This window comes from Neofelis nebulosa, chromosome 6 (genome assembly GCF_028018385.1).
Source record: "Neofelis nebulosa isolate mNeoNeb1 chromosome 6, mNeoNeb1.pri, whole genome shotgun sequence".
Taxonomy (NCBI): Eukaryota; Metazoa; Chordata; class Mammalia; order Carnivora; family Felidae; genus Neofelis; species Neofelis nebulosa.
The window spans coordinates 126,705,717-126,731,057 of record NC_080787.1 but is presented as its reverse complement, the minus strand read 5'-3'; the positions used below and the strand labels follow the sequence as shown (position 1 = coordinate 126,731,057).

Here is a 25,341-nt window from a genome sequence, read left to right as displayed (position 1 = left end):
AAAAAAATGCTAAAGAATTAAAAGAGAAGGGAGAGGGGAATGGAAGTCATGTTAATTTTGATATTTGTGTGGTTTGAACCAGACAGTGAGAGATTTTGCCCCAGCTGATTTTAGGCACAAAGTATATATAGGTGCTTTCTAAGAGTATTAGTGTCTATTTTTTTTAAACAACTATAACTCCAGATCAGACATCCAGAGCTTTATTATTAGTGTCAGATTGTGTTAATTCAGTTGACAATATTCAGTGTTAAGCTAACAAGGGCTTTTTGTGGGAGTGGAATGGGTATAAATGACAAAGGTTGGAAAATTTCCAAGAAGTCACTCAATGGGTTGTGGCTCCACTATTGAATACTGTGAATGGGATTGTCCCACTCCTATAGCAAAATCTAATTCTTGTGTTTCTCTGAACTTAGGGCTATAAAAGAGACAGAGAGAGAGAAAACCTCCTGTTCCAACCCACGTGTGGCATTCGGAGGGCTCTGTCTCCATCTCATCCCAAAGTAAGATCACCAGGGCCCTCCCGACTTTGGTAAGCGAAATTTAAGAAGCTGGCTGGGTTGTTCCATGTTGTAGAATTTGTAGCCTCTGTTCTCTGAAAGGAAACTATTCTTTCCACACTGTTTGGCATTGACATCAGGAATAATATTTTTTCCTTGGAGGAAAAGAAAAAGAAAACAGGAAAGAGTCTAGAGTGAATATTTTTGTGTTTGCTACATAAAAAACAAATACACACAGCTAAATATCTTCATTTCTTTTCCTTATTGGTGTTCTGGTACTATCATGGGGTAGAAGTGTGAGGCAAGGAAGGTTCGGGAAAGCCTACTCTGATGTCTCCCGTTCTCTTGCCACTGTTTGTCACCCAGGCTTCCATCCAAGTCCTTTCCTCATCTGCCTGGCACACCCAGACCAGCCTCCTGCTTGCCTCCCGGATCAGTCAAAGCTACCCCTGCCCAGGTCCGGCCCCCATCCCCTGGCAACATCCGCCCTGTCAAGAGAGAAGTCAGAGTGGAATCTGAGAGAAAAGAACCCGAGAAGGAACCCCAGAAAGTTGCCAGTGAGCCATCACTTAAGGGCAGAGCACCTTTAGTGAAGGTGGAAGAAGCCACAGTTGAAGAGGGGACACCTGTCAAACCAGAGGCTGCTCCTGGTAAGATTCAGCTGACTTGTGATGGAGTGTGGGTTGCTTGCTCTTACTGGTGACTTGGAAATTTTATTGAGGTTAATTTTGCGAACTTTTCCTAAGTGTGATTTTGTTTTACATACAAAGAATCATCCAATCAAAATCCTACTTTTGGAGCCATAGTATATTAATTCAGGTAGAGTTTATGACTCCTTTTTTTGGCTGAATCCAGTGTTTCACAGAATGTGATGTTCAGACCACCTGCATCAGGATCGTTTGTATTCGTTATCTATTGCTGTGTAACAAATTTTGCTAAAACTATGCAGCTTATAACAGCAGTTACTATGTCATGTCACACAGATTCTTGGATCAGGAGTTTGGAAGCAGCTTAGCTGGGTTGTTGGCAGGTGGTGCATACACATGGCTGAGCTCCATTTCATGACACATGAACCTGGGTTACTTGATATCCTTACAGTCCATCCGCTGGACTTCCTGGCTTTCCCCAGAGAGCACGATCTGAGAGAGAGCATCACGAGGAAGCCACACCTTTTGTGCCTAGTCTCAGAAGTCCTACACACAGAAGTCACAATTTCGGTCATCTTCTATTCATTAGAAGCAAGTCACTGGGTTCAATTTACACTCAAGGGAAGGGTGTGAGTTCCACCTTTGAGAAGGAAGATCTTACGGAAATATTTTTGATCCATGATTTCTATAATGTTTTAATGTACAGAGCCCTGGTCCTACCTCAGACCTACTGAATCCAAGTATATGCCAGATCCAGGGATTCAGAAAGACACTGAGCTTAGCCATCAATTCCGGTGCAGGATTGCCAGATAAAATACAGAATGGCCAGTTTTCCTGTGCCTACGGGAGTTTCAGGACCACTGGCTAGCCTCTATGCTTGACAGAATTTGTTTCAGAAGACCCGATGGATCTCCTCTCTACCAGGCGAAACCAGATACTATCTAGAATTTAAAAATCACCTAGAACTAGGAATTCAGTATTTCTTGTTGAAAATTGTCTTCGTGGGGCGCCTGGGTGGCGCAGTCAGTTAAGCGTCCGACTTCAGCCAGGTCACGATCTCGCGGTCTGTGAGTTCGAGCCCCGTGTCAGGCTCTGGGCTGATGGCTCGGAGCCTGGAGCCTGTTTCCGATTCTGTGTCTCCCTCTCTCTCTGCCCCTCCCCCGTTCATGCTCTGTCTCTCTCTGTCCCAAAAATAAATAAAAAACGTTGAAAAAAAAAAAAATTGTCTTCCTTCAAAAGTTTTCTCCTTAAGACTTAATTTGAAGGTAGGTGGTAGGAGCAAAGAAAGAATAGATGACTCAAGACAGGCAACAGTGTCATTAGACAATGGAAGAGTCCAGTATTTGTTTGCATGGAAAGGGGTAGAAGAGAAAGGCCAAAAAGTGCCCTGAGGACAAAGAAAAAACGTGTAGGGGCAGAAGGAGATAGGTGAATCTTGAGAGGAGGGTCTAGAATGCTAGAGATCACATCTCACAGCAGGTGCATCTGCGTGGACTCCCTCCCGGATCAGCTCTCTTGGCCGTTTCCTGAATCTGAATAAGGCCATGGGACTTGTGCTCCATCCTGGCCTCAGGACAGACAGTGGAGCCCCAAATGTATGGGAATACTAGCACTGGCTCCTGAAGAGGCCTATGGCTCCTCCCACCTCAGACCTGGAGACAGCTGTGGGTAGACAAAAGGGACCTCTTCATCAGGTGTCATCTTCCCAGCCTGAACCTGGGCTCGTGGCAGAGACACTGAGGAAACTCATAGAAAGGCTTTAGTCCTCTAGTAATGAATAGGCACTAAGAGAAGGAATCTTTTTTTTTTTTTAATTTTTTTTTAACGTTTATTTATTTTTGAGACAGAGAGAGACAGAGCATGAATGGGGGAGGGTCAGAGAGAGGGAGACACAGAATCTGAAACAGGCTCCAGGCTCTGAGCTGTCAGCACAGAGCCCGACGCGGGGCTCGAACTCACGGACCGCGAGATCATGACCTGAGCCGAAGTCGGCCACTTAACTGACTGAGCCACCCAGGCGCCCCAGAAGGAATCTTTTTAATGTAACCAAAGGCAAATGGAAGATCTCACCTTTTTGCTCAGGGTATAACTTCCCACAGAACCTAACATGAGGCTCTCTACCGAGTACACACTCGATACATGTTGTTAACTGATGAACTTGTATAAAAATAGGACTTGGTGACAGAGCGTCAGCCCTGTAGGATGGCTCACTGACACACGCACCTTTTTGTTATGTTGCTTGGTTACAAACAGAATAAGGTGAAACCATGAGAACACACGGTAATAAACATTCCCTTTTCTTTTACAATGATGAATTCTAGGCCTGGGGTGTGGGGAATGCTAGTTTTTGTTTTGTTCTTTGGGTTTTGTTTCCAGTTGGTTTTCTCGTTGTACCTGTTTGTACAGCTGCTTCAGCCCCAGCCGTGGCCCCCGCGGCCCCCGCTCCAGCGCCGGTCCCAGCCCCAGCCTCAGCCCCAGCCTCACCATCCACTGTGACTGCTTGCGCTTCTCCCAAGACCTCTGCGGGCACCACCGACCCGGAAGAGGCCACGAGGCTGCTAGCTGAGAAGAGGCGGCTGGCCCGGGAGCAGAGAGAGAAGGAGGAAAGGGAGAAGAGGGAGAGGGAAGAGCTGGAAAGGTAAAGCGGTGACCGTGCTCAATGAGCGGTGACCTCCTAGGGATACCTGGGATTAAGTCTTCCGTCCGAGAGACACGAGAGGTGGTGGCGGTCATGATGGTGAACCGATTAGCTGCTTCACAATCGTGTCTCTGACCGCTAAGTGATTTTTTTTTAAATCACATTTTCTTATTATACTGACAGTGCCACAACACTGATGGGGAAAGGCTTCAAGGAAAAAAATCTGTCCATCATCTTACCAGTTTTCAATAATTGGAAGAGTGGATTTGAGATCATCCTTTCCAGTCTCTGAACAGTGTGCAGGTTTATAAACGTACATAAGTATGTACACACAGCCATCTATTTACATAATTCTAAGCACAGTGGAGGTACATCTGTACCCTGATTTTTTTTGACTGAACATATTTCTGATCTCCATATTTCCTTATCTTCCTAATTATCGTTTTAAAGCTACATAGTAAGAGTTGATGTTTTCTTCTAGATAGAACTCTCAGAGTAGCTGGGTGAGACAGTTAAGTGTCCACATGATTGCCTGCTAGTTTGCTGGAGGGACAGTTTGCTTAGTTGGCCTCCTCCTGGGGCTAAAAAAAACCAGTGTCAATGCAAATTGTTCTTCGAATAAGCACAACAGCACCTTGGGGGCGTGGGGGGGTGGGGAGGACCACAGCCCCTGTGCTGGCAGCGATCTTGGACGTTCCCTACCCTTGATCCCAACAGGACTCTTAACATGGTCCACCTTCCTCCTGCCCTGTAACGGAACATTATAACCTTTATTTATTTACAAAGCTTTCCTTGCGGGGAGGGGGTCGAATTCATTACTAAAATGTCTCGTTAGTGGATTAAACAAGTCTCGGCCTTTAAGGATAATTAAGTTGCACGGACGTCCACAAAACAAGCGCTCCTCGAAATACTAGTGGTCTCGTTTTCCTTCTGTTTACTACAAGGCCGGAAAGATGAAGCATGGAGGGTGGCTTCACGTTTTGACCACGAACCACGCTGAGCGTCCCCAGAGGAGATCCCCCCAGCCCTCAGAACAGAACAGACTGCCCCTGCGGGAGCCACAAACCCGAGCCTCTGTCCAGGGAGCCCCCTTCGCGTGTCTTTTTGCAGACAAAAGAAAGAGGAGCTGGCGCAGAAGGTGGCGGAGGAGCGGGCGCGGCGCGAGGAGGAGGCCCGCCGGCTGGAGGCCGAGCAGGCCCGACAGCGGGAAGAGCAGCTGCGCCGGCAAGCGGAGGAGGAGCGGGAGCGGCGCGAGCGCGAGGGCGAGGAGCGCGCGCAGAAGCAGGTAGGGGTCCGCCCGGCGGGGCCCTGGGGAAGGGGGAGAGTGTCCAGGGTGGGGGTGCAAGTCCTCCCGCCCCGTCTCGTGCACGCGCTCGCCTCTTGCACTTCTCCGCGCACCCTCGCGCCCCCACCTCCGGGAGCCCCCTCCTCACCCCCCCCACCCCCACCCCAGGGATGGGGGCAGCAAGCAACCCTGCTGCCCAGAAGCACAGGCCGCCTTCTTGTTTCCAGAAGGAAGAAGAAGCTCGCGTTCGGGAGGAAGCAGAGAGGGTTCGGCAGGAGCGGGAGAAGCACTTCCAGAGAGAAGAGCAGGAGCGCCTGGAAAGAAAGAAGGTGATTGCATCTAACGCGGAAACCTGGGATCCTAACTGTGCCCATTCTTCCCCAGACTTGAAGCCACGGGAGGACCCAGACACTAGCTCACTGCTCTCAGAAAGCACGTGTGTTCTGCTCGTGGTCTGCTTGTTTAATCCACTAACGAGACATTTTAGTAATGAATTCGCCCCCCTCCCCGCAAGGAAAGCTTTGTAAATGAATAAAGGTTATAATGTACCTTTACAGGGCAGGAGGAAGGTGGACCATGTAAGAGTCTGTTGGGATCAAGGGTAGGGTAGCTCTCAGGATTCATCATCTCCTCCGAAGAAATCAGTCTTCATTCATAGTGGGGCGCTCACCATAAACAGTTCCTTCTGATTCATGTGCCTTCAGTCAGTTCCAGCTTTGTGAATAATGCCAATTAGGCCAAAGCAGTGTGTATTATAATTACCCAAAGTAACAGACGTGTTTTAATGACCCATTTGCTTAGTCAGTGAAATGTGCCAGGCTAGCCTTCTTTCTGGATTTGATCCTTTTGCTCAATTCTCCCTTGTAGCGACTTGAGGAGATTATGAAAAGAACAAGACGAACAGAACCCACAGATAAGGTACTGAGATGGCCATTTTTAAACTATTCCTAATAACTTTTTTTTCCTTTCACTTCTAACTTTAACATTAAAAAAAATCTCTTTTTTTTTTTTGTAGAAAACTGTTGATCAGAGAAACGGAGATATAACCAAGGGAGCTCTCACTGGAGAAACAGGTATTTGCTTCAGTGAATTCAAATAAATTCAAATGTAGACAAGAGTTTTTGAATTAACTCTCTAGAGATCGAGATATTTCTTGATTGGTTACACACAAAAAAGTTACTCATTGATGTACAGAAGCTTAGGTGTGTGTCATCTAGTTCGCAGATTTTCCCCTTATGGAAAACGCTCTTGTATTTGTGGCAGATGTTTTGTCATATTAGTTTATACTCTAATGGTGTGCTTAATAACTTAAATCATTTCACATTATAAGTATCCATATCTGTGGATATATATTTGTATATCCCTGTGTGTATACACACATAAATATATATACACACATGATGGGAAGAATTTTGTTGGTGTCATAAAACTAAATTTCATTTATCATTTACTGTCTGCTAAATTAGCATGTATTTATATTTGCTCTTAAGTACTCTAAACGTACACATTTTGAAAACTTGTATTTACAGCAGTTCTCAAAAAAGAATTTATGCATTTTAAACTTCTGATTTCAGAATAGAGTTAAAATTAAAAATTTGCTAAAATTTCATTAGAAAGTTGTTGAGACCTATAGGCTTTGGACAGAGATCATTAATTTCTTGGTGATTTTCAAAGAAATTTGCTTTAAATAAAAGTTGCCTTAGTGTGTTAGTACCCAGGTTCAATTAGTATTTATTAAGGGGCCTCTTTGTGCCAGGATGTATACATCCTGCATACATTTTCTTGTTGAACTTCCACTGCAGCTTTGTGAGGTTGAGTGCTTTATCTTGGAGTCAGCAAGCATTTCCAGAGACCTGCCATGTGCCAGGCCTCCTTGCAGGTGCTGGGAGTCCGTGGGACAGGCCAGGCCAGTTCCCTTCCCCCGAGGAGCAGTGTGACCAACCCAGCTCCCAGAGCTGAAGTGCAAGCTCGTAACTCTTCCTCTGTGATCCCACGTCGTCTTCATGATTGTACATACAGGCGGTGGGTAGAGAGCCCATCGTGTAACCTTCCTCTTTCCTCATCTGCAATATCAATATGATAAGAAAGGACCAGAGATACCCCACTTTCCTTTGCTGTTTTTTTTCTTTTAAGACTGGACTAATCAAATGATTTCATGATTCCTTCATAGTAGACTTTTCATGGTTTTTAAAGATGCCCTAATTATATTTGTTTGGAAGATAACCCTTGTGATCGCCTATTAACCCCACTGCATTATTGCAAATCTTGTAATACGTGGCGACCCTATGAAGGCGTAACCCCCAGTGAGTCATCAGAATGAGCATTTTAGGATGTAAATTGCACCATCGCAGGGTTATTTGAGGGGCTGATGCTGTAGTTCGTGCATGGCCAGTTTCCTTGGTTTTTTTTTTGTTTTTCCGTCTTCCCCCTTCCTGCTATTCCCTTAACAATTCTTTCAGTATTCTTTGTACCTCGGCTGGAGAATCCACCAAGGCAAGAGGGAAGGTGAAACTTGCCAGTCATCCTATCTGTGTTTATCAACACTCACAATAAGTCTGGTTTGAGTTCATATGCTAAAAGGGCCTGAGGTTTATCTGGCTAACAAATATTCCTCTTTGTCCAGTCCCATGTGTGGTTGAGGGCTGAATGCTGTTGCCAGGGCTCCAAAGAGAATTCGAGGGCAGGCAGGCAGGTGAGTTTTCAGACCTATCGGTAATCTCCGAGGCTGCCTACTACCAACTTGGCAAATTCTGGCATCTTTAATAAAGTTCAGTTATCAGACTCCCTGTACCTCTAGCGGCGTTACTAGCTCGTGCTATGCTGTGAAATGAGACTTCCTTGGAACTCAGACCTTTATGAAGGTTTACAAGACTTTAAGGAACCCAGGCCCAGATCTTAGAGTCTGTCATCAATATTGTTGGCTTACGCTGGACTGCGAAGTGGAGCACTGAATGAAGAGGTGGCACAGCTAGGTGCAGTTCACTGGCCTTCCGTTTGTGAAACCCTTGTCTTCTAAGTGCACCTAGAATTAAACTGAGTTTAAAAAAATATTTCTCATCACTTGAGGTAGTTCATGGTGATTTGCTCCAAATCTAAAAATACTCACTGTCAGCCTGATCAGTCAGCTTACTGCTGTCTTCACCAGTTGCTTTGGTTTCAGCATTATATACTTTCTGTCCAAAGTCTATTCAGTGCAAGCAAAAATAACACCCAACACTGATTGCCACCCTCATACCGTGCTGGACACTGTCATAAGTACTCCGCATATGTTAATACATTTAATTCTCACCATAGTGCTGTGAGGTAGGTATTCTTATCCGGGAGGAAATGGGAGGCACGGAGTTTGTGGCCTGCCCAAGGTCACACAGGTGGTAAGTAGCAGAGCCAGGAGATAAATGCAGGCATGCTGGCTCCTGGGGTTTGGGTTTGACCATAGAGTAGTAGTAACCCTTTGTCCCATCCTCTTTGCTGTTATGTTCAGTGGTATCTGCCCTTCCGTGTCTGACAGACTCTTCAGGAAATGGAGAACCAGTGGCCAGCCCACATGCCGTTACCTCACACCAATCAAAAGTGACTGTGGAGAGGTGAGTTGGACAACCGGGTCTTTTCTATCGATTCGCATTAGAGCAGAGCACTAATCCCACCAGAACTTCTTAGGCCTGACGGAATTCCAAAATGTTAACATAAAGATTTATTTTTATTTGGGTTCATTAACTTTGGGTAGAGCTGGTAATTCCATACTCAGAAAAAGGCAAAATATCTTTTTACTGAAGTCCTTAAATATGATAGGTTTGGGGTGCCTGGGTAGTTCAGTGGGTTGTGTCTGAGTCTTGATTTAGGCTCAGGTCATAATCTCATGGTTGTGGGTGGGTGGCCCAGGTCATGATCTTACGCACTGAGTGTGGAGCCTGCTGGAGAACTCTCTCTCTCCCTCTCTCTTCACCTCTCTCTCTCTCTCTCTCTCTCTCTCTCTCTCTCAAAATAAATAAGCCATTAAAAAATATATGTGGATAGTCAGGTCTGTGTGTGCCTATTAAAGAAGATTACGGGGAAGAATTTGTTTGTATATATTTAACATGATCTAGACCATATTCATATCTTTTGATGGCATATAACTGCTGTATTTTTACCATACAGAATATTCTAGTAAGTCACAGTTGGTTCTCCAGTAAAATAATTTCGATGCCAATAATTCTTATATTGGTAGTAGGGCTTCTTATAGAAGAAACAAATGGTTCCTAACAACAGTCAAGAAAGAATTGTGGGTTGAAAAAAGATTGCCTTTCTCTTCTTTGGCATTTATATCGACAGCATCATAAGAGCACTCTCAAAAATGAAAAATCAGGGTGATCCTAGCCTAGGCCTAAAACTCCAGCCATAGAGAAATTTTAGAAATATTTGTAATACTGTTCAAAAATTTCAGCTATGACTTTTTTTAATGTACTTAGTTATATTATATAAGTTATCCTGTCTTTAATGCCAGAGTCTTTGTTGCCATCAGAAAATTGAAGGTCTTCGAGTTAATTTTTTTCTTAATCTAAAAACACACATTGCATGACATTTTATAATATTGGCAGCAATGAAAAGATGAGTCATCCTAAGACAGACATCTAAGGTGTTCATAAGTCAGAAGACATCCATTGATACGTTTCTGGAACAGTATAATCTTTATTTTTCCCACTATAATACCAAAGAGAAGAACTTTCCTAAGAGAGATCTTATTAATAAGCTTTCAACTACGTTGAATAAATTTATTGTCATTACCCAAGATATATATTAAGTCATACTTTATTCTTTTAGTTACAGCTTGATTTTCAAATAAAATATGCATCCCCAGCCGCTATAATTTATGATGTTCAACTCATTACTTTAATTTTTTTTTTTTTTTTTTTTTTTACGTTTATTTATTTTTGAGACAGAGAGAGACAGAGCATGAATGGGGGAGGGTCAGAGAGAGGGAGACACAGAATCCGAAACAGGCTCCGGGCTCTGAGCTGTCAGCACAGGGGCCCGATGCGGGGCTCGAACTCACGGACCGCGAGATCGTGACCTGAGCCGAAGTCGGCGCTCAACCGACTGAGCCACCCAGGCGCCCCTCAACTCATTACTTTAAAAAAGGAGACTTTTATGAAAGAATAAAAAGTACCACAGGGAGAACCACATTATTACGATAAGGAACAAGTTTAGTAAGCCACTGATAATTTTATCTGATCAATAACAATAGTTTACACGTTAGCTGACTTTTTTCAGTGGTAAAATCATCAAGTAAATAATCATTATGTATATAAATACCTGAAACATAATTGTACCATGTAGACTGAGATAGATGATAAAATTCGATTTTCTCTTAGCCTCTGCACACAGAACAGCAACAGTTTATAATTAAAAAGTATAGCAATATGACCTTACTGATGTCATCCTTCTTCACCCAGGTGACACACTGTCCTTTGTCATACATGTAGTATGATATGATCCCTGTCAACCATCAGGAAAAATGTAAGCATAGACTTTTCCACTGTCACCTAATAATATAGGCAGGTCCTGATTAGTATCAGCTATGAACATTAGCATATAATACTAGAATGACCTTAACCAATTAAATTCATTGGCCCCCCGTGTACCTGCCCTTTAAGGAAAAAAATTCTAGCAGATTCCCAGTTATATAAGAGGTACCTTTATTATTTTCACAGAGATAAACTTGGGTTTAAAATGTTAATAGCTTGTATTTGTTTAGAAAGCCAAAACAAAAAATAACGCTACTAGCCCAAGGCTATTCAAATTAAAAGAGGTCATTTATTGTGAAGAATATTTTTCTGAAATTAAGCCGACATTTATACATGTGGTACTGACTGATCCCATTGGCATGAGGGATGTTCTTAGCTACCGTGAGCCTCTGCATTTATTTCACCCGTGGCTTTTCTCTATTTAAACTGCTTTAAAACCTCAAATCTCTTTTCATACAGTGTACCATGACGTCACTTGGCTTTTACTTGGCACCGACCCAATATTTATATGCCCAGTTCAACCCAGTTCATTTGTCATCAGCCCTTGCCACATAATGTGGTACAGTATGCTCTGAAATACAAAGTGCAAAGTGAAGCACTAAAATCGTGTAAAACTCAGCTTTATGATAGTCTGCTGTGTAGATGATCAGACTATTCTTTGGGGGCTTTTTAAAAAATTTTTATCAGAACGAAAACATGAACACAGTCCATTTCTGAACGACTCTGGCCGATAGGGGATGTTTAATGTGCTGTTGTTTCCTGTTGCATGATACAGAGTGTGTGAGATGCAGCCCAAGAAACTCTGATTCTCTCAGTTATTTCTAAATTTATCTTTCTTGAATTTGTGCACACTGATGTTGAAACAATTTGTATTTTCACTTAGCATCATCTTTTTTAGTAACAAACAGTGCAGAAAGAAGCGTTTTTTATTTTTCTAACCTATGTGCAGTTTCAAGGTTAGGACCCATAGTTGTCAAAAACTAGGTTTTAGGGAATAAGTCCTTTCTCATAATTTCCATACCTTTTGTAATTTTACAGGTTTTGTTTCCGTTCTTTTTTTTTTCTTTCATCTTCGAAATTGAATATCCCTACTGTGCTTAGTATATCAGTCAGGGTCCAGCGAGTAAGTCAGGAGAGAGAAACCAGCGAGATTAATCTGAATAGGAAAGTTTAACATCAAGAATAGTTAACTGTTACTTGGGATTAGAGCAACAACATATTGCTCGTAGGAAGTCAAGAGAACTCAAGAGTAGAGGAGGGGCACGTGGGTGGCTCAGTCGGTTGAGTTTCTGACTTCAGCTTAGGTCATGATCTCACGGCTCATGCGTTCCAGCCCCGCGTTGGGCTCTGTGCCGACAGTTCATAGCCTGGATCCTGCTTCAGTTTTCTGTCTCTCTCTCTCTGCCCCTCCCCTGCTCATGCTCCGTCTCTTTCAAAATTGAATAAACATTTAAAAAAAATTTTTTAATAAAAAAAAAAAAGAATACAGAAATAGCAGGTATAAAGAGCAGCCACATCCCTGGGCCATACCCAAGGAAGAGTCACCTGCACCATGGCTTCCATTCAGACCTTGTTCGAGAAGGTATGGCCGTGACCCACTAGATGGTGAGGAAGTTGTCGTGTATCTTGATGGTGGAACTTGGCAGATATCTACTCTAGAATGCTTGGGGAGGCTGTTCACCAAGAGGTGTCTCAGTAGAGGCAGAGACTTGTCTGCCACAAGTCGGCCCTAGGTAGGTGCACGGGGAAGCCCTTCTTGCTGCCAGGGCTGGGTTGGGTGCTGAGGAAGCCTCATAGCACTGTGGAGGGCAGACAACTGGGAATGCCACCTGCATGTCCCACAGCAGCCTGTCGAGCAAGCACAACCAAACCAGGAAGCACAGTTTTCCTCGCGCAGCGTCTCTCCAGCAGCCTTAAGTGGCGAAGCTTGAAGATTGTGCCAGCTGGCAAAGGAAGATTATTTAAAGGACGCCGATCCACCTGGGTGGCTCAGTCTGTTAAGCGTCTGACTCTTGATTTCCACTCAGGTCACGATCTCACAGTCGTGGGATCGAGCCCCACGTCAGGCTCCATGCTGACGGTGTGGAGCTTGCTTGGGATTCTCTCTCTCTCCCTGGCTCTCTGTCCCTCTCCCACTTGCACTTTCTCTCTCTCTAAATAAATAAATAAGTTAACGTCAAAAGAAAAAAATTTTTCAAGGGCCCACACCCAGTTTCAGAGCAGGAATGAAGGATGAATTTGGAGGCAAAAGCAAAAGAAAACAATACCTGACAAGTTTACCTTGTCTTTAAAAAAGGCTCCTCCTCAGCTCTTTGTCATTCTAGTCCTATTTCTCTGGAGATTCTTCAGCATGAGTGTGAGGTTGAGGAAGACGAGCTTTAGAACCAAAATTCCCAGGCTGGATTCCCTAGTTTTATCTCTGTTCTCAGACTTTGGGATTAACCTACTTAAATAAGACTTAGTTTTCTCATCTGGACACGAAGAGGTTTTTCCCCCCAAAGTTCTGGAGGGTCCAAGGAAATACTGTCTGTGAAGGCGCTCTGAAAGCTGTTGTACTATACAAATGTCAGATGTTATTTTACCTTTATCCTTCTCAAGTACGGTGTCCATAAGACATCAAACACTGGTGTAGCTGCAGTGTAATGTTATAAAAAAATGCTTTTATTGTGTCTGATAGCACACCTTCTCATGCCTCCCATTTTATTGGCCTTTTCTTTAACCACAAAAACATGAGGAATCAGTGTCACCCAGATCCAGTTTACAGAGATTCCCAGATCTCTCACCTCCATTGTGACTGATAGACAGGTCTTCATCTTCTGAGGATGGTTCAGTTTACGGGTCTCTAAACCCACTGCCTTTTATGTTGTTTACATTTAATGATTTTTCCCGTTGTCCTCAAGGGATTATTCTTACAACCTACATTTCCCAGAATAAACATGATCTGGATACTTAAATTTTACCTCCTACATGTCCAGTTACTATACAACTAATGTTAGCACTGACCCCTGAGGCTACCTGCCACTGAGACTCTCCTGCCTGGAGAAGGACCTGCCCGTACTGACCTTTCATACTCTTCCCTATAAGACAGTTTCCCGCTCACACTCCCTTTGCTTCAGTGGGGGGCTGGTATTTTTAAACAGTATTACTTCTGAAATCCTGTCATTAAAGTTACAAACAAATCGCATCCATGGATGTTCCCTTTTACCCTCAGTTTCAAGTCCACCTTGAAATCACTTCCCAAGTCATTGTTTTTTACCTGAGTGCATTACGGTCAATGAAGCCTTCCAGAATTCTTGTAATCTGTCAATATGTTTATTAAATACCTTACTAGGCACCTAAAGTAAAGTCATAGATCCCTCCAGGCTGCTCACTAGTGAGTTAAATCACTAACTGGAGGTTCCCAGGGTCCCTTCCCAAGAAGCTGACCTGGGTGACCCTCTGTGGAAATCCATCACGACAAATGCTGTAAGCACTGCAGCAGGGTTTATTCTCACTAGAAAACTCCAGTCCTAAGAATGAATATTTTTAGTTCAGAATCGGAGGAGTTTCACTTTTCCTAATGCCTCGGCTACCTAATACATTGGTTTACCTTCTCTTCAGGAAAAATAAATGAGTGCGGTAAACTGGGTTATATTCACCCCCATCTCCCCCTGGAGATATGTCAGCACACGGTCTGGAAGCACCCTGGGATGATAGTGTCCTCCTAGTGTTTTCCAGCAGCTAGGACTAGGAGTAGCAGCAGTTCCTGGTGCAGAGAAACCCTGCACCAGGAACACCCTGAACCTTCCTTCAGCCTCAAGGGGCCTGAGTGACACTTCTGGCCCCTGTGGTTTCTCCTGCTCTCAGCCTTTGGTGTGCAGTACTTTTAAAGCCTGAAGACAATTCTCCTTGCCCAACAGGATCCCCACTGACAGTAGGTAAATTGAAGAGGGTTGGAGTTACCAAAACTCTGGCCAGCTTTTATTTTTTTTTTTAATTTTTTTTTTTAACGTTTTTATTTATTTTTGAGACAGAGACAGAGCATGAATGGGGGAGGGGCAGAGAGAGAGGGAGACACAGAATCGGAAGCGGGCTCCAGGCTCTGAGCCATCAGCCCAGAGCCTGACGCGGGGCTCGAACTCACGGACCGTGAGATCGTGACCTGAGCTGAAGCTGGACGCTTAACCGACTGAGCCACCCAGGCGCCTCTGGCCAGCTTTTAAAGGTACAAAGAAATAAAGGAGCCTGGGCAGGATGATTCCTATTCCAGAAACCATTTTTAGTTCTTGAGAATGAGTATTAATAGAGGGGGAGCCCATAGGATGGAGGAGAGTATTTATTTGTGGATAACAAACTTGCTTTGGAACAAGAAACAGGATACAGATAAATGTGTGAGTACAAGTATGTATGGAGTGTGGAGGAGGGAGGACAGACATTATTTTAAGTTTCTCAGGTCATTCTGATATATTCTTCCAACCCCAGCAGAGAATCTGTTCTAGTAGCTAAAAAATTCTCATGAGCCACTGTCTTACCTTGCTAATACCCAGAAGACATTTCATGCCTGTTCTTGGCTCTGGGGGCTGTCTTTTCAATAGAATGATCCTTCTATCTTAAATGATTTGTAGTAATTTTGACTTTTGACCTAGTGGTTTTCCTCCCAATCTTAGGAGTTTATAATTGTTTTTAGTTTCCCCTAAAGGGAAAGTAACATTGCCACATACCTGTCATTCAAACAGAAAGAAATGTATCACTTTTAATTTTAAAGTTACTTGCTATAACATGACAATAAATGTTAAGAAAGAATAAGGTCCTGGCTACAGTAAGCTGTATGGACTGTCAGATTTTACCATGAACCTAGCCCCCTTCCCTGGGCAGATTTTTTTTAAGTAATCTTTACACACAACGTGGAGTTTGAACTCACAACTCCCAAGATCAAGAGTCATATGCTGCACCAACTGAGCCAGCCGGGTGCCCCCTCTTCGGGTAGATCTTAGACAAACCAAGCAAAGTACACAGCCTTCAGGACTCTTGCACCCAGCTTCGGCTGCCAGAGTATAACCAAAGAACAAGAATTCAAAAGCTGGTGATCTTACCCTGAGAGGACATACAGATGCCTATTCCCTAACCCCAGTGACTTCATTTTCAGTTTTATCGTTTCTGCTGGTCACTGTCTTTTGAACATTTAGTAATTGGACATCCAAAGCATATAGCACAATCATTCCTCTAGTTGTGCTAACAAGTAAGAATGGGTGTGGAGGTCAGCTAGGAGTGGGAGGGGAAAATGAAGTCAACTGTTGACTCAAGTCTGGGTTGGTGTTGCCAGTTCACCTGTTAGCACACGCAAGCCTAGAAGGTGACAGCGGGGATGACCAAGGAACGAGGCTTGGAGACGCACCCCTCTGCTGTATCTTTTGCCAAAACTTCTACTGAAAATCTCTTTGGGACGAGAACCAAAACTGTTTCCCCGGTTACAGAAAACCTTCGTGTTGGGAAAGAACCTGGAGGCTGGGTGTGGTGGCTGGCCAAGCACTTAGAACAGCAATGTGAAGCGTGTGTGTGTGTGTGTGTGTGTGTGTGTGTGTGTGTGTGCGCGCGCGCACCCACACTCGTGCAGACTCCAGTGATACAAGCCTCCTTGGTGAAATAGCAAAAAAGCACCATTATACTCTGAGTCTGTATAATGTTTTTATGTTGTATTTCACAGTCTCATAAATAATACTTTCAGTGTACCCTACAATAACGTTGTGAGACACTTAGGACAGGCTTTTTTTTTTTTTCTCAAGAAGAAAAGTTTTAATGATTAACAAAAATATACCAAAGTATCTAAATCAGAAATGCTTGAGAATGTGTTCCACAAAATCATCATTTCTCACCAATTAGGTAAACTATTTCCTCAATAAGGGGGGAGAAAGCAGATTCCTCAAAAAAAGATGCAGTGGAAAAATTTGAGGTATGTTAGCTTTATGTTACCATTTAGGAAGGAGACAGAAAGAGATGAATTGACATGTTAAAGTTCAAGCAGTTGGCACTATACTACACATCTGGTATTCTGATCTTTGGCCTCTTTTCATAGACCTCTTTCTATAGGTAAATATTCAGTTGATGATCAGTATGTATTAGAAGTAAAAACCTTCACAATTTTTGCTTCATATTCTTGGTCTTTTTCATTTTCCATTTGACAGTTTTAACTCTAGAATTTTGTCAAATGGAGTCATTTTTTTAATGTTTCTTTATTTTGAGAGAGAGAGTGCAAGAGCAGGGGAGAGGATGAGAGGGGGAGGAGAGAGAAAGAATCCCAGGCAGGCTCCGTGCTCAGCACAGAGCCCGATGTGAGGCTCAATCCCACGACTGAGAGATCACAGCATGAGCCAATATCAAGAATCTAATGTTTAACCAACTGAGCCACCCAGGCACCTCAAATAAGGTCATTTTGAGTTGCACACTTGAACAAATTATGAAGATTGCAAATATTATGTTTAATGCTGCCCTCAGATAAAGTGAACAATTAAGATAGCGTTCATTTGGGGCACCTGGGTGGCTCAGTCGGTTAAGCGTCCAACTTCAGCTCAGGTCACTATCTCATGGTCCGTGAGTTCGAGCCCCGCGTCGGGCTCTGGGCTGATGGCTCAGAGCCTGGAGCCTGCTTCCGATTCTGTGTCTCCCTCTCTCTCTGCCCTCCCCCGTTCATGTTCTGTCTCTCTCTGTCTCAAAAATAAATAAACGTTAAAAAAAATTTTTTAAAAAAAGATAGCATTCATTTGCACAGGCATTGTTTTTACTGCATTATAAAGCATAATAATGAACATATAAAAGACTTTCAATTTGGTTTTGAAGGTTTTAAAGAGAGGAAAAAAACCAAAGAGAAACTGTAGGTAGAAAATTAAGGAATTGATGGCCAATTGAATGTACCTCAAAAATAGATCCAAGATATTAAGCATGAATTAATGAGAATCACATTCCGGTTAGGTTGGTCTTAAACAATTTACCTATAAAATTATGTACATGTTTTAGCAAGCCAGAGCTACCCAGGAAGACCTAGAATTTGAATAGCCATGTAGTATATAAAATGGCATAATGAACAAAACACAGGACCAGAGATCAGGAGGTCATGCATTCAGTTTGGACCATGTCTCAGTAGTTCTGTGACTCTACAGATTATCCCCCTTATCCCAAAATTATAATCCCCTCGTCTTTGAAGTAAAGAACCTAACAAGGGCTACTGTTTATCAAACAAAGGTGTGTGAAAATGCCTGCAGTAGAAATTGTTAAATGTGTGTTGAAACAATGATCTATTCTAAGTGATAAATTATTCCATTTTATAAATTTCTATAACAAAAAGAACAGATTTTTACAAATAATGTCAAATATAAATATGTCAAAATTCACCATTTTTGTGAATGATATGGTCAATCCATCTAACGTTTGATTCTAAAATTATTTATTATAAAATATTTTTTTGTTTTTTTAAATGTGTTTTCCAATTTTAATGCTAATTCCTTTCAATTTTGATTTTTCAAATCCCCTAGTACTCCCAATTTGGAAAAACAACCAAGTGAAAATGGAGTATCTGTTCAGAATGAAAATTTTGAGGAAATTATAAACTTACCCATTGGATCTAAATCATCCAGATTAGATGTCGCCAACAGTGAGAGCCCAGAAATTCCTTTGAATCCAATTTTGGCCTTTGATGATGAAGGGACACTTGGGCCCCTGCCTCAGGTAGATGGTGTTCAAACACAACAGACAGCAGGTAAGCTTGCTTTGCATAACCATCACAGATATGTGACACTGCGTGAGGGAATGAACCTTCTGCAGTATGACTGTTGACATGTGGCAGCGGGACCACATGGAAAAGATTGTATATGGATCATAGAAACTGAATTCTGAGTTGGATTGGGCAACTTCTTGGGCCTGTCTCGTTCTCCCACCTGGTAGCACAAATCCAGTCTGCAGCACCCACTGGGTGCCCATCAACCTCTCACAGGCAGTCCTCACAGCCCAACAGCACTCATTGCCAGAACATGCTTCACAAAGACAACCACATAATGTCTGGTCATAACACAGAAACCACTGGGCCTAGTTACCCCAACTGGCGTTTTTTTTCCCATCTTTCCCAGATCTTCAGATATATGAAGATTGCCATCATCCTCTCCCATTTTTTCTCTTGTTCAGTTTTAGCAGCTTGGATGATACACTGTTGTCCTTTTGAAGTGTAATAAGATAGTTAGATTTCAGGAAATTGGACACTTATTCAGAACTAGGGGCATATGAGCCCAGTGGTCTTCTCTCCTTTGTTGAATGACTGTAAGCTGTTGTGGAAACTACCAATGACTCTCTTATACCATCTCTGGACTCATACTTGACCTGAATTCTTTGTGCAAAAAGAAAAATAGCTTTATGTGATGCAAAGAAATAAGGAGCAACATCAAAAGTTACCAACTCAGGGGTCACAGCAGCTCAACAACACAGTCTCATCAGTCTCAACAATAGGTGGAATAATCCTAGCTCTGTCTCTTTTCAAACCTGTTTGAGTTCTTTCCAGTTTCTCTTCCCAGCAGATCACTTTCATATATCGACCACCATCTCTTCATACTTTTATGAACAGACCTGGCCAGATTCAGACTTATTTGTGGTCAAATTATTGTGTCTTTTAGATTCTGTCTGTGACCTTGCGACAAATATTTTCCAATTTGTCTGGCTGGAAAAGGCAGTGTTGAACCATCTGTCCCAATGAAGCTAGTCTTTTTTCCTTCTCTAATATACTACCCTTGGGAGTATAATTTCACTTTAGTGATCCACTGTTCTAGATTGTTAAAGGAAGCTATAAGGTCCATTCCAGGTCTGACATTCTGATTCGTAAGCCAGTGGAAATAATCTGATTGCTGGTATGTTAGTACTGCTGATGCAGCTTCCCACTTTGTCGTGTCACAGAATTGTGTCACAGATACGTAGAGGGGGAGGGACATCCAGATGACCTGCTGCCTCGTGTGACAGGCCTTAACTCACCTTTTGATTTACCTGTCGTTTCATTCTTACTGTTCTTACACTTCTGTAACTTCTATAAGAACGTGGTCCAGTGTCTGTGATCTGAAATGGTATGAGGGTTCTTTGGGGGTCATGACTGTTTTTTTCAACAAACACATATTTAACCTCCAACCTTAAGCCTGAAGCATCAAGTACTGAGGATATGAGACCAATGAATAGAAGTCCCTAACCTCAAAGAAAAGTACAGTTGGTTGATGTATGTCATTTAGAAAAGTAAATGATATAGTCTAAGTTCAAGTAAAGAAAGGGACGTGTTTCCTGCTAGTGGTAGAATTTGTTAATAATAACAAATTTTTTGAAAAAAATTGCCTATTCTTATACAGGAAAATATCTAGAAAAGCATAGTAGTTTTAGAAATGTAAGATATTGTGATAGTATTCTTTAAGTAAGATTTCAGATAAGTACTAATTTGCTTTTTTTTTTTCTGTCTCCTCATATAGAAGTTATATGAGCATTTCTTCTGAAGAACCAAAGCAGAAATTTAATAAGAATTTCTACAATTAATGGAATTCCTTCCATGCTATAAAGGAGCATCCCCATCTTCCAGTTTTCTAAAGATTTCTTGACCATCCTTTTGAAAAGACTTTATTAAAGCCAGCTAAAGACAACAGACTGGATAGCTTTTCTAATAATTTTCGCCAATAGAGAAAAAGAAATTTTCCTTATCCTTCAGTACTTTACAAAGGCTTTTTCCAGTGTGCTCCTTCTTAGCAAATCAATATTTTTCTGCATTCTCTAAAAGACAAGAACATTTGGCTATTTTAAAAAATGGGCTGACTAGGCATGATTTTTCACATAAATATTGTGGTCTTTAAAAGCTAATGTAAAATTGGCACAAAAAATTTTACCTTTTACAGTATAATACTTGAAAAATAAGTACCTCTTTGCTCTACAAGTAGAGTGAATAGGAGAGGTGTTTAAATTAAGCCTGTTTGTTAAATATTACTGCAAAGAGTTCTATTTGTAGAAGCAACTATAGGCAGATTACCAGGTTCTTGTAAATGCAGTTTGTACATGGACTTTCTGCAGACCCAGCTGTCATATTCTTGCATCTCCTTTTGCAAAAGTGTACTAAACAGTTTTAAAATGTGAAAAAAAATTATTTTTTCAGAGCAAGAAAATATACTGTCCTCTTAAATAATGTATTTATAAAGTTTTTTCCAGGTGAACTAATCAAATAAATTAGAACAACGTGACACCATTGCAAACTTTGATTTATCAGATGCATTCCTTATGTTACCAGGAGGGAGAATGTTAGTGATGATTCAGGGCTATTTCTGATGTCTGTATATTGCTGCTGTTCCCAGTGATGATGGGACTTACCTTTGCCTTACCTGATCACAAATTATGGGGGGTGGGGGGGGCAGGGGGAGATAGAGATTTAATATTTCTTTAAATAAAAAAAGAATTTGGTTTTGCTCGTTTAAGAGCAATGAAAACATGATGGAATGTTGACTGTGTCTGGCCCACACAGAGCACTGTACAGGATACCTTCACAAATGTCCTCATTCTCTGTGGGACCCATTAGCTTTGACTTGTCACTCTTCCTCACTTTTGCTGCTGAGCTTAGCTGTACAAATCTGTATTTTCATTTTCTAATGTAAATTCAATTTCATTTTGCCATTTTTAGGAACCAACAACAAAATATTGAAGGAGAGGGGACTCTGAGGGAACATTTTTTTTTTTTAATGACGTGTTTAAAAAGGTAAACTTCCGGCACTATAATATGTTGGCTTTCTTAAGAGAGGGATTGGTTATATGGAATGAGAAACTATTCATTTATTGGATGATATTCTTAAAATCCAAGCTATAGTAACAGCTGTAATTTGTGAAAACATTAATTTGGGGGGTTTCCCTATTCTCAGTTGTCCATGTACACATAGTCATATTAAAAAAAAAAATCTGTTCAACAAAGTTGTTTCATTTGTTTAAGTTGACCTAGCATGAAACACCAAATAAAATGTGTTTGACATAGTTTTACTTTTAGGTTTCTCATATGTAACAACTTCACTTGGATTGATTCTTGGGTTTTCAAATTGCCCTTCATTCAATATCAGTGACATTTCCCCAGTTTCCTCTGAAGAGAAATATAGAACTGGTTTATTTAAAATTTAAAACAGTAGTTCTGTTTTGGCTAGGTTTTCCTGGTTTCATTTGTATTTTTTTTATTTGCTTATTTTTGAGAGAGAGAGAAAGTGAGGGAGGGGCAGAGAGAGAGAATCCCAAGCAGGCTCCACACTGTCAGCACAGAGCCAGGTGTGGGCTTGATCCCATGAACTGTGAGATCATGACCTGAGCTGAAATCAAGAGTCAGACGGACGCTTAACCGACTGAGCCACCTAGGTGCCCCCATTTATATTTTCAGATTTGAGGAATCATTAACAAACAGCCTTCTAAGTAATCAAGCTTTAAAAGTGATACAAATTAAAAAAAAAAAATTAAAAAAAAAAAGGGGCGCCTGGGTGGCTTGGTCAGTTAAACATCCGACTTCGGCTCAGGTCATGATCTCACGGTCCGTGAGTTCGAGCCCCGCATCGGGCTCTGTGCTGACCACTCAGAGCCTGGAGCCTGTTTCAGATTCTGTGTGTCTCTCTCTCTCTGCCCCTCCCCTATTCATGCTCTGTTTCTGTCTCAAAAATAAATAAACGTTAAAAAAAAAATTAAAAGTGATACAAATTTAATTACATATTTTTTAATGTTTATTTTTAAGAGAGAGAGTGAGCAGGGGAGAAGCAGAGAGGGAGACACAGAATCTGAAGCAGGCTCTGAGCTGTCAGCACCAAGCTCGACTCAGGGTTTGAACTCATGAACTGCCAGATCATGACCTGAGCTGAAGTCAGATGCTTAACCAATTGAGTCACCCAAGTGCCCCCAAATTAATTATATATTTTTTACATTTATTTATTTTTCAGAGACAGAGACAGAGCACAAGTGGGGGAGGGGCAGAGAGAGAAGGAGACACAGAATCTGAAGCAGGCGCTTCACTCTGTGCTGAACTGTCAGCACAGAGCCCGACGCAGGGCTCGAACTCACAAACTGAGATCATGACCTGAGCCGAAGTCAGACGCTTAAACAACTGAGCCACCCAGGCGCCCCCAAAATTAATTATATTTTAAAACATGATATTACTAGAGGATGACCTTGACCTTTACAATGGTTTGATTGCTTTCTGTACAGCTCTTAAAGATCAGTATTTACCTGCTGATTTTAAAGAGATCTTCAGTAGGTAGTACATCAAGGGCAGTGCTAAGGAATCAGATATGACCCTCAGTATGGAATGAGGGTGGATAGGCTTTTAGTTTCTTTTTCACACCATTGTAGACTGTCTAGGCCAGTGTAGTCACCAATCACAAGATCATTTGGTAGAGAGTGGCTACTTTTATTGGAAGTGGTAAGGCCATATGTCTCCTCTTGCATAGCCTAATTACCTGATGGGATGTTACAATAAAAGCAAATCTAAAACAGAGCTCTCTCAGATGAACAAATATTTATTAGCAAGTAGGGCCTTTAGACAGCTTGGGTAAGTTCCTTCTCTGCTCATAATGCCACAAACACCTTGACCAAAAGGCTCAAAGTAAAGAAGCAATGATACACTTAGGGCAGGTTTATGTAACCTGACTGAATCAGGCAATGCAACCTTAGTGTGGGGCTGAGGGAAAGACAGCACAGAAGTGAACGCTCCACATCTGAAGTACTAATCAAAGTCTTGAGTTGCAGGGTTTGCCATATTCTTCTACCTTGTTTCATGTATTTTGCCTCTAAAAATCTTCCTGGGAAATCACTTACGAGCTCCATTCACTAATGAAAAAGTACTAACCTGCCTTATGCTAATTAACAGTGGTATAGATTTAGATGGCAGTATTTAAAGCACCCAGCCACCAGACTGGAGTCCTTCAAATGCTATCTGACCTAGCCCCAGGGTAAGATTAAAGTTACGTGCACATGTACATTACAAAGTTGATACTAAAGCATTTTGAAGTAAATTATTGCATATTAAAATACATTAGGCACCAAGAAATTAGCCATTCTTTTGCATTTTTGTAACCAATGGGAATTATTCAACTATTGGCCTACATCTGATTGTGCATAGATCATTAAAAGGCATGAAATAACTATCAGATCAGATTACAAAAAACAATTTTTAAAAATGTCCTTCAAAGAAATTTCATGCCCCCACCCCATTCCTCTTTTCACTCAACAGACACCTAAGCCCACTCAGCACTCGAGGTGGTCATTTTGTCACATCCTTTGGCACCTCATTAGTTTAGGGGGAAAGCTCCAAAGACCTTGCAAGGAGAGAGAGAAAAGGACCAGCATGTGAACAGAAAGTGTAATTTTAGATCATTACAAATAATACATTTTGTCAGTAAGTGAGTATTACTTGAGTTTTTATGTTGCTGGACTTGATTACATTTTAGAAGTTAAAAGTACTTTTAGTAATTAGTGCCAAGATTGGTAACGTGAGGGGGAAAAGTTGATTGCTGTTTAAAATATATGCTAAAAACGTAAGTACGACTGACAACCACTTTTGAATTACTGGCTCTCTAGTAACACCTTGCAGAAGGCCAAAAGGAGAGGAGGGTTAGGAGATGGGACGCAATGTTGGAAGCCATAGAACAGAGAAGAGTCAGCGCCTGGTGTTAGCATTAGGTCTGAATACCAGGTCTGCACCAATGAGTCATCTGAGGGGTGGTAAGTTACTTGTGTGCTCCGAGTCTGGATTTCTTCATCTGTATGTGGGAGAACAATGCCCATCCCGTTGGGCTTTCTTAGTAGTTACCAAGGTTGGACTCAGACTAAATGTAAGTTTCTGACACATAGTAATTGTTTAATAGATGTGAAATGCTTTTTTGTCTCTAAGCTGAAGTCCTTGTGATAGGCAGGACACTGCCCCAGAAGGTGGGAAAAGTCACTGTTTTTAAATAGTGGCCTTGAGCGCCACTTTTTTTTTTTTTTTAAATAAGTTGCCTGTTCTAAGTATTATACCAGGCAAGCTAAACACATGAGAATTCATTTGTCCAGAACAGTATTACCAGTTTAGAGTGATCATTTTGGGGTTGTTACCATATTACCATTTAATGTCCTAATTTTTCCTCCTTCGTCCATCCCCCCCCCCAAATGTTTTCTTTCCAATGAGAAATAGTTATATTTTTTATATATATGGAGGTACTTCTTGACGTCCTCTGATACATTTAGGGTGATCCTGTCAGCTATAGAGCCAGGGATGATTACGTGCTTCTCTGGAAGTTGCTGTCAACTTTGGACACGCCTCAGGAGATGCTTGCAGAAACTGGGGCCGCAGGAAGTTTGTAGAGCTATGCGGGGAGCTCGAGAGCTAAACAAGTCGTACTCAGACCATATCTAACGATTCCTTTTCCTCCCCAAGTGGAGCTGCCTGACCAGAAGTCGTCAGAGAAGAGGTGGATTAGGAAGGCAAGAATTTGGAGGATTTGAAGGTCAGGAAGGGCATCCCTTGGTATGTTCTGTTGCTCATTCTGGAGTCCTCCTTCCTCCTTGGGGTAGTAGACAGGAATTTGCCTCTTCATTCTGAGCTGCACCTGCCCTGTGCCGTTACTGACCTTGCCAACTGATGGGCTTTTGGGCTGGAATGTCAGTGTCCCAGACTGCGTTTGTATGTAATTGGGGGAGGGTTGAAAATGGTAAGTGGGGAACTGACCTCAGTGACCAACATCATTTTCCAAGGTAAGAACAGTAAAGATAAAATTAAGCTCGAGGCCACTCTCAG

General features: G+C 42.0%; 1 protein-coding gene across 12 annotated transcripts in view; it reads left to right on the top strand.

The window, feature by feature from the left end:
• MAP7 (microtubule associated protein 7) overlaps positions 1–21,569 on the top strand; it is a 180,044-nt gene extending 158,475 nt beyond the window's left edge. For 11 of the 12 annotated variants that reach the window (XM_058735393.1, XM_058735388.1, XM_058735396.1 and 8 more), the window contains 10 exons: positions 414–529; positions 864–1,147; positions 3,551–3,782; positions 4,893–5,067; positions 5,295–5,396; positions 5,935–5,985; positions 6,083–6,140; positions 8,549–8,651; positions 18,077–18,300; positions 20,036–21,569. In XM_058735393.1, the coding sequence (XP_058591376.1) occupies positions 414–529; positions 864–1,147; positions 3,551–3,782; positions 4,893–5,067; positions 5,295–5,396; positions 5,935–5,985; positions 6,083–6,140; positions 8,549–8,651; positions 18,077–18,300; positions 20,036–20,046 (1,356 nt within the window). In that variant the 3' untranslated portion in view covers positions 20,047–21,569. The remainder of the gene's footprint in view (positions 1–413; positions 530–863; positions 1,148–3,550; positions 3,783–4,892; positions 5,068–5,294; positions 5,397–5,934; positions 5,986–6,082; positions 6,141–8,548; positions 8,652–18,076; positions 18,301–20,035) is intronic. The other variant, XM_058735387.1, reaches the window with a different exon arrangement.
• The last annotated feature ends 3,772 nt before the right edge of the window (positions 21,570–25,341 follow it).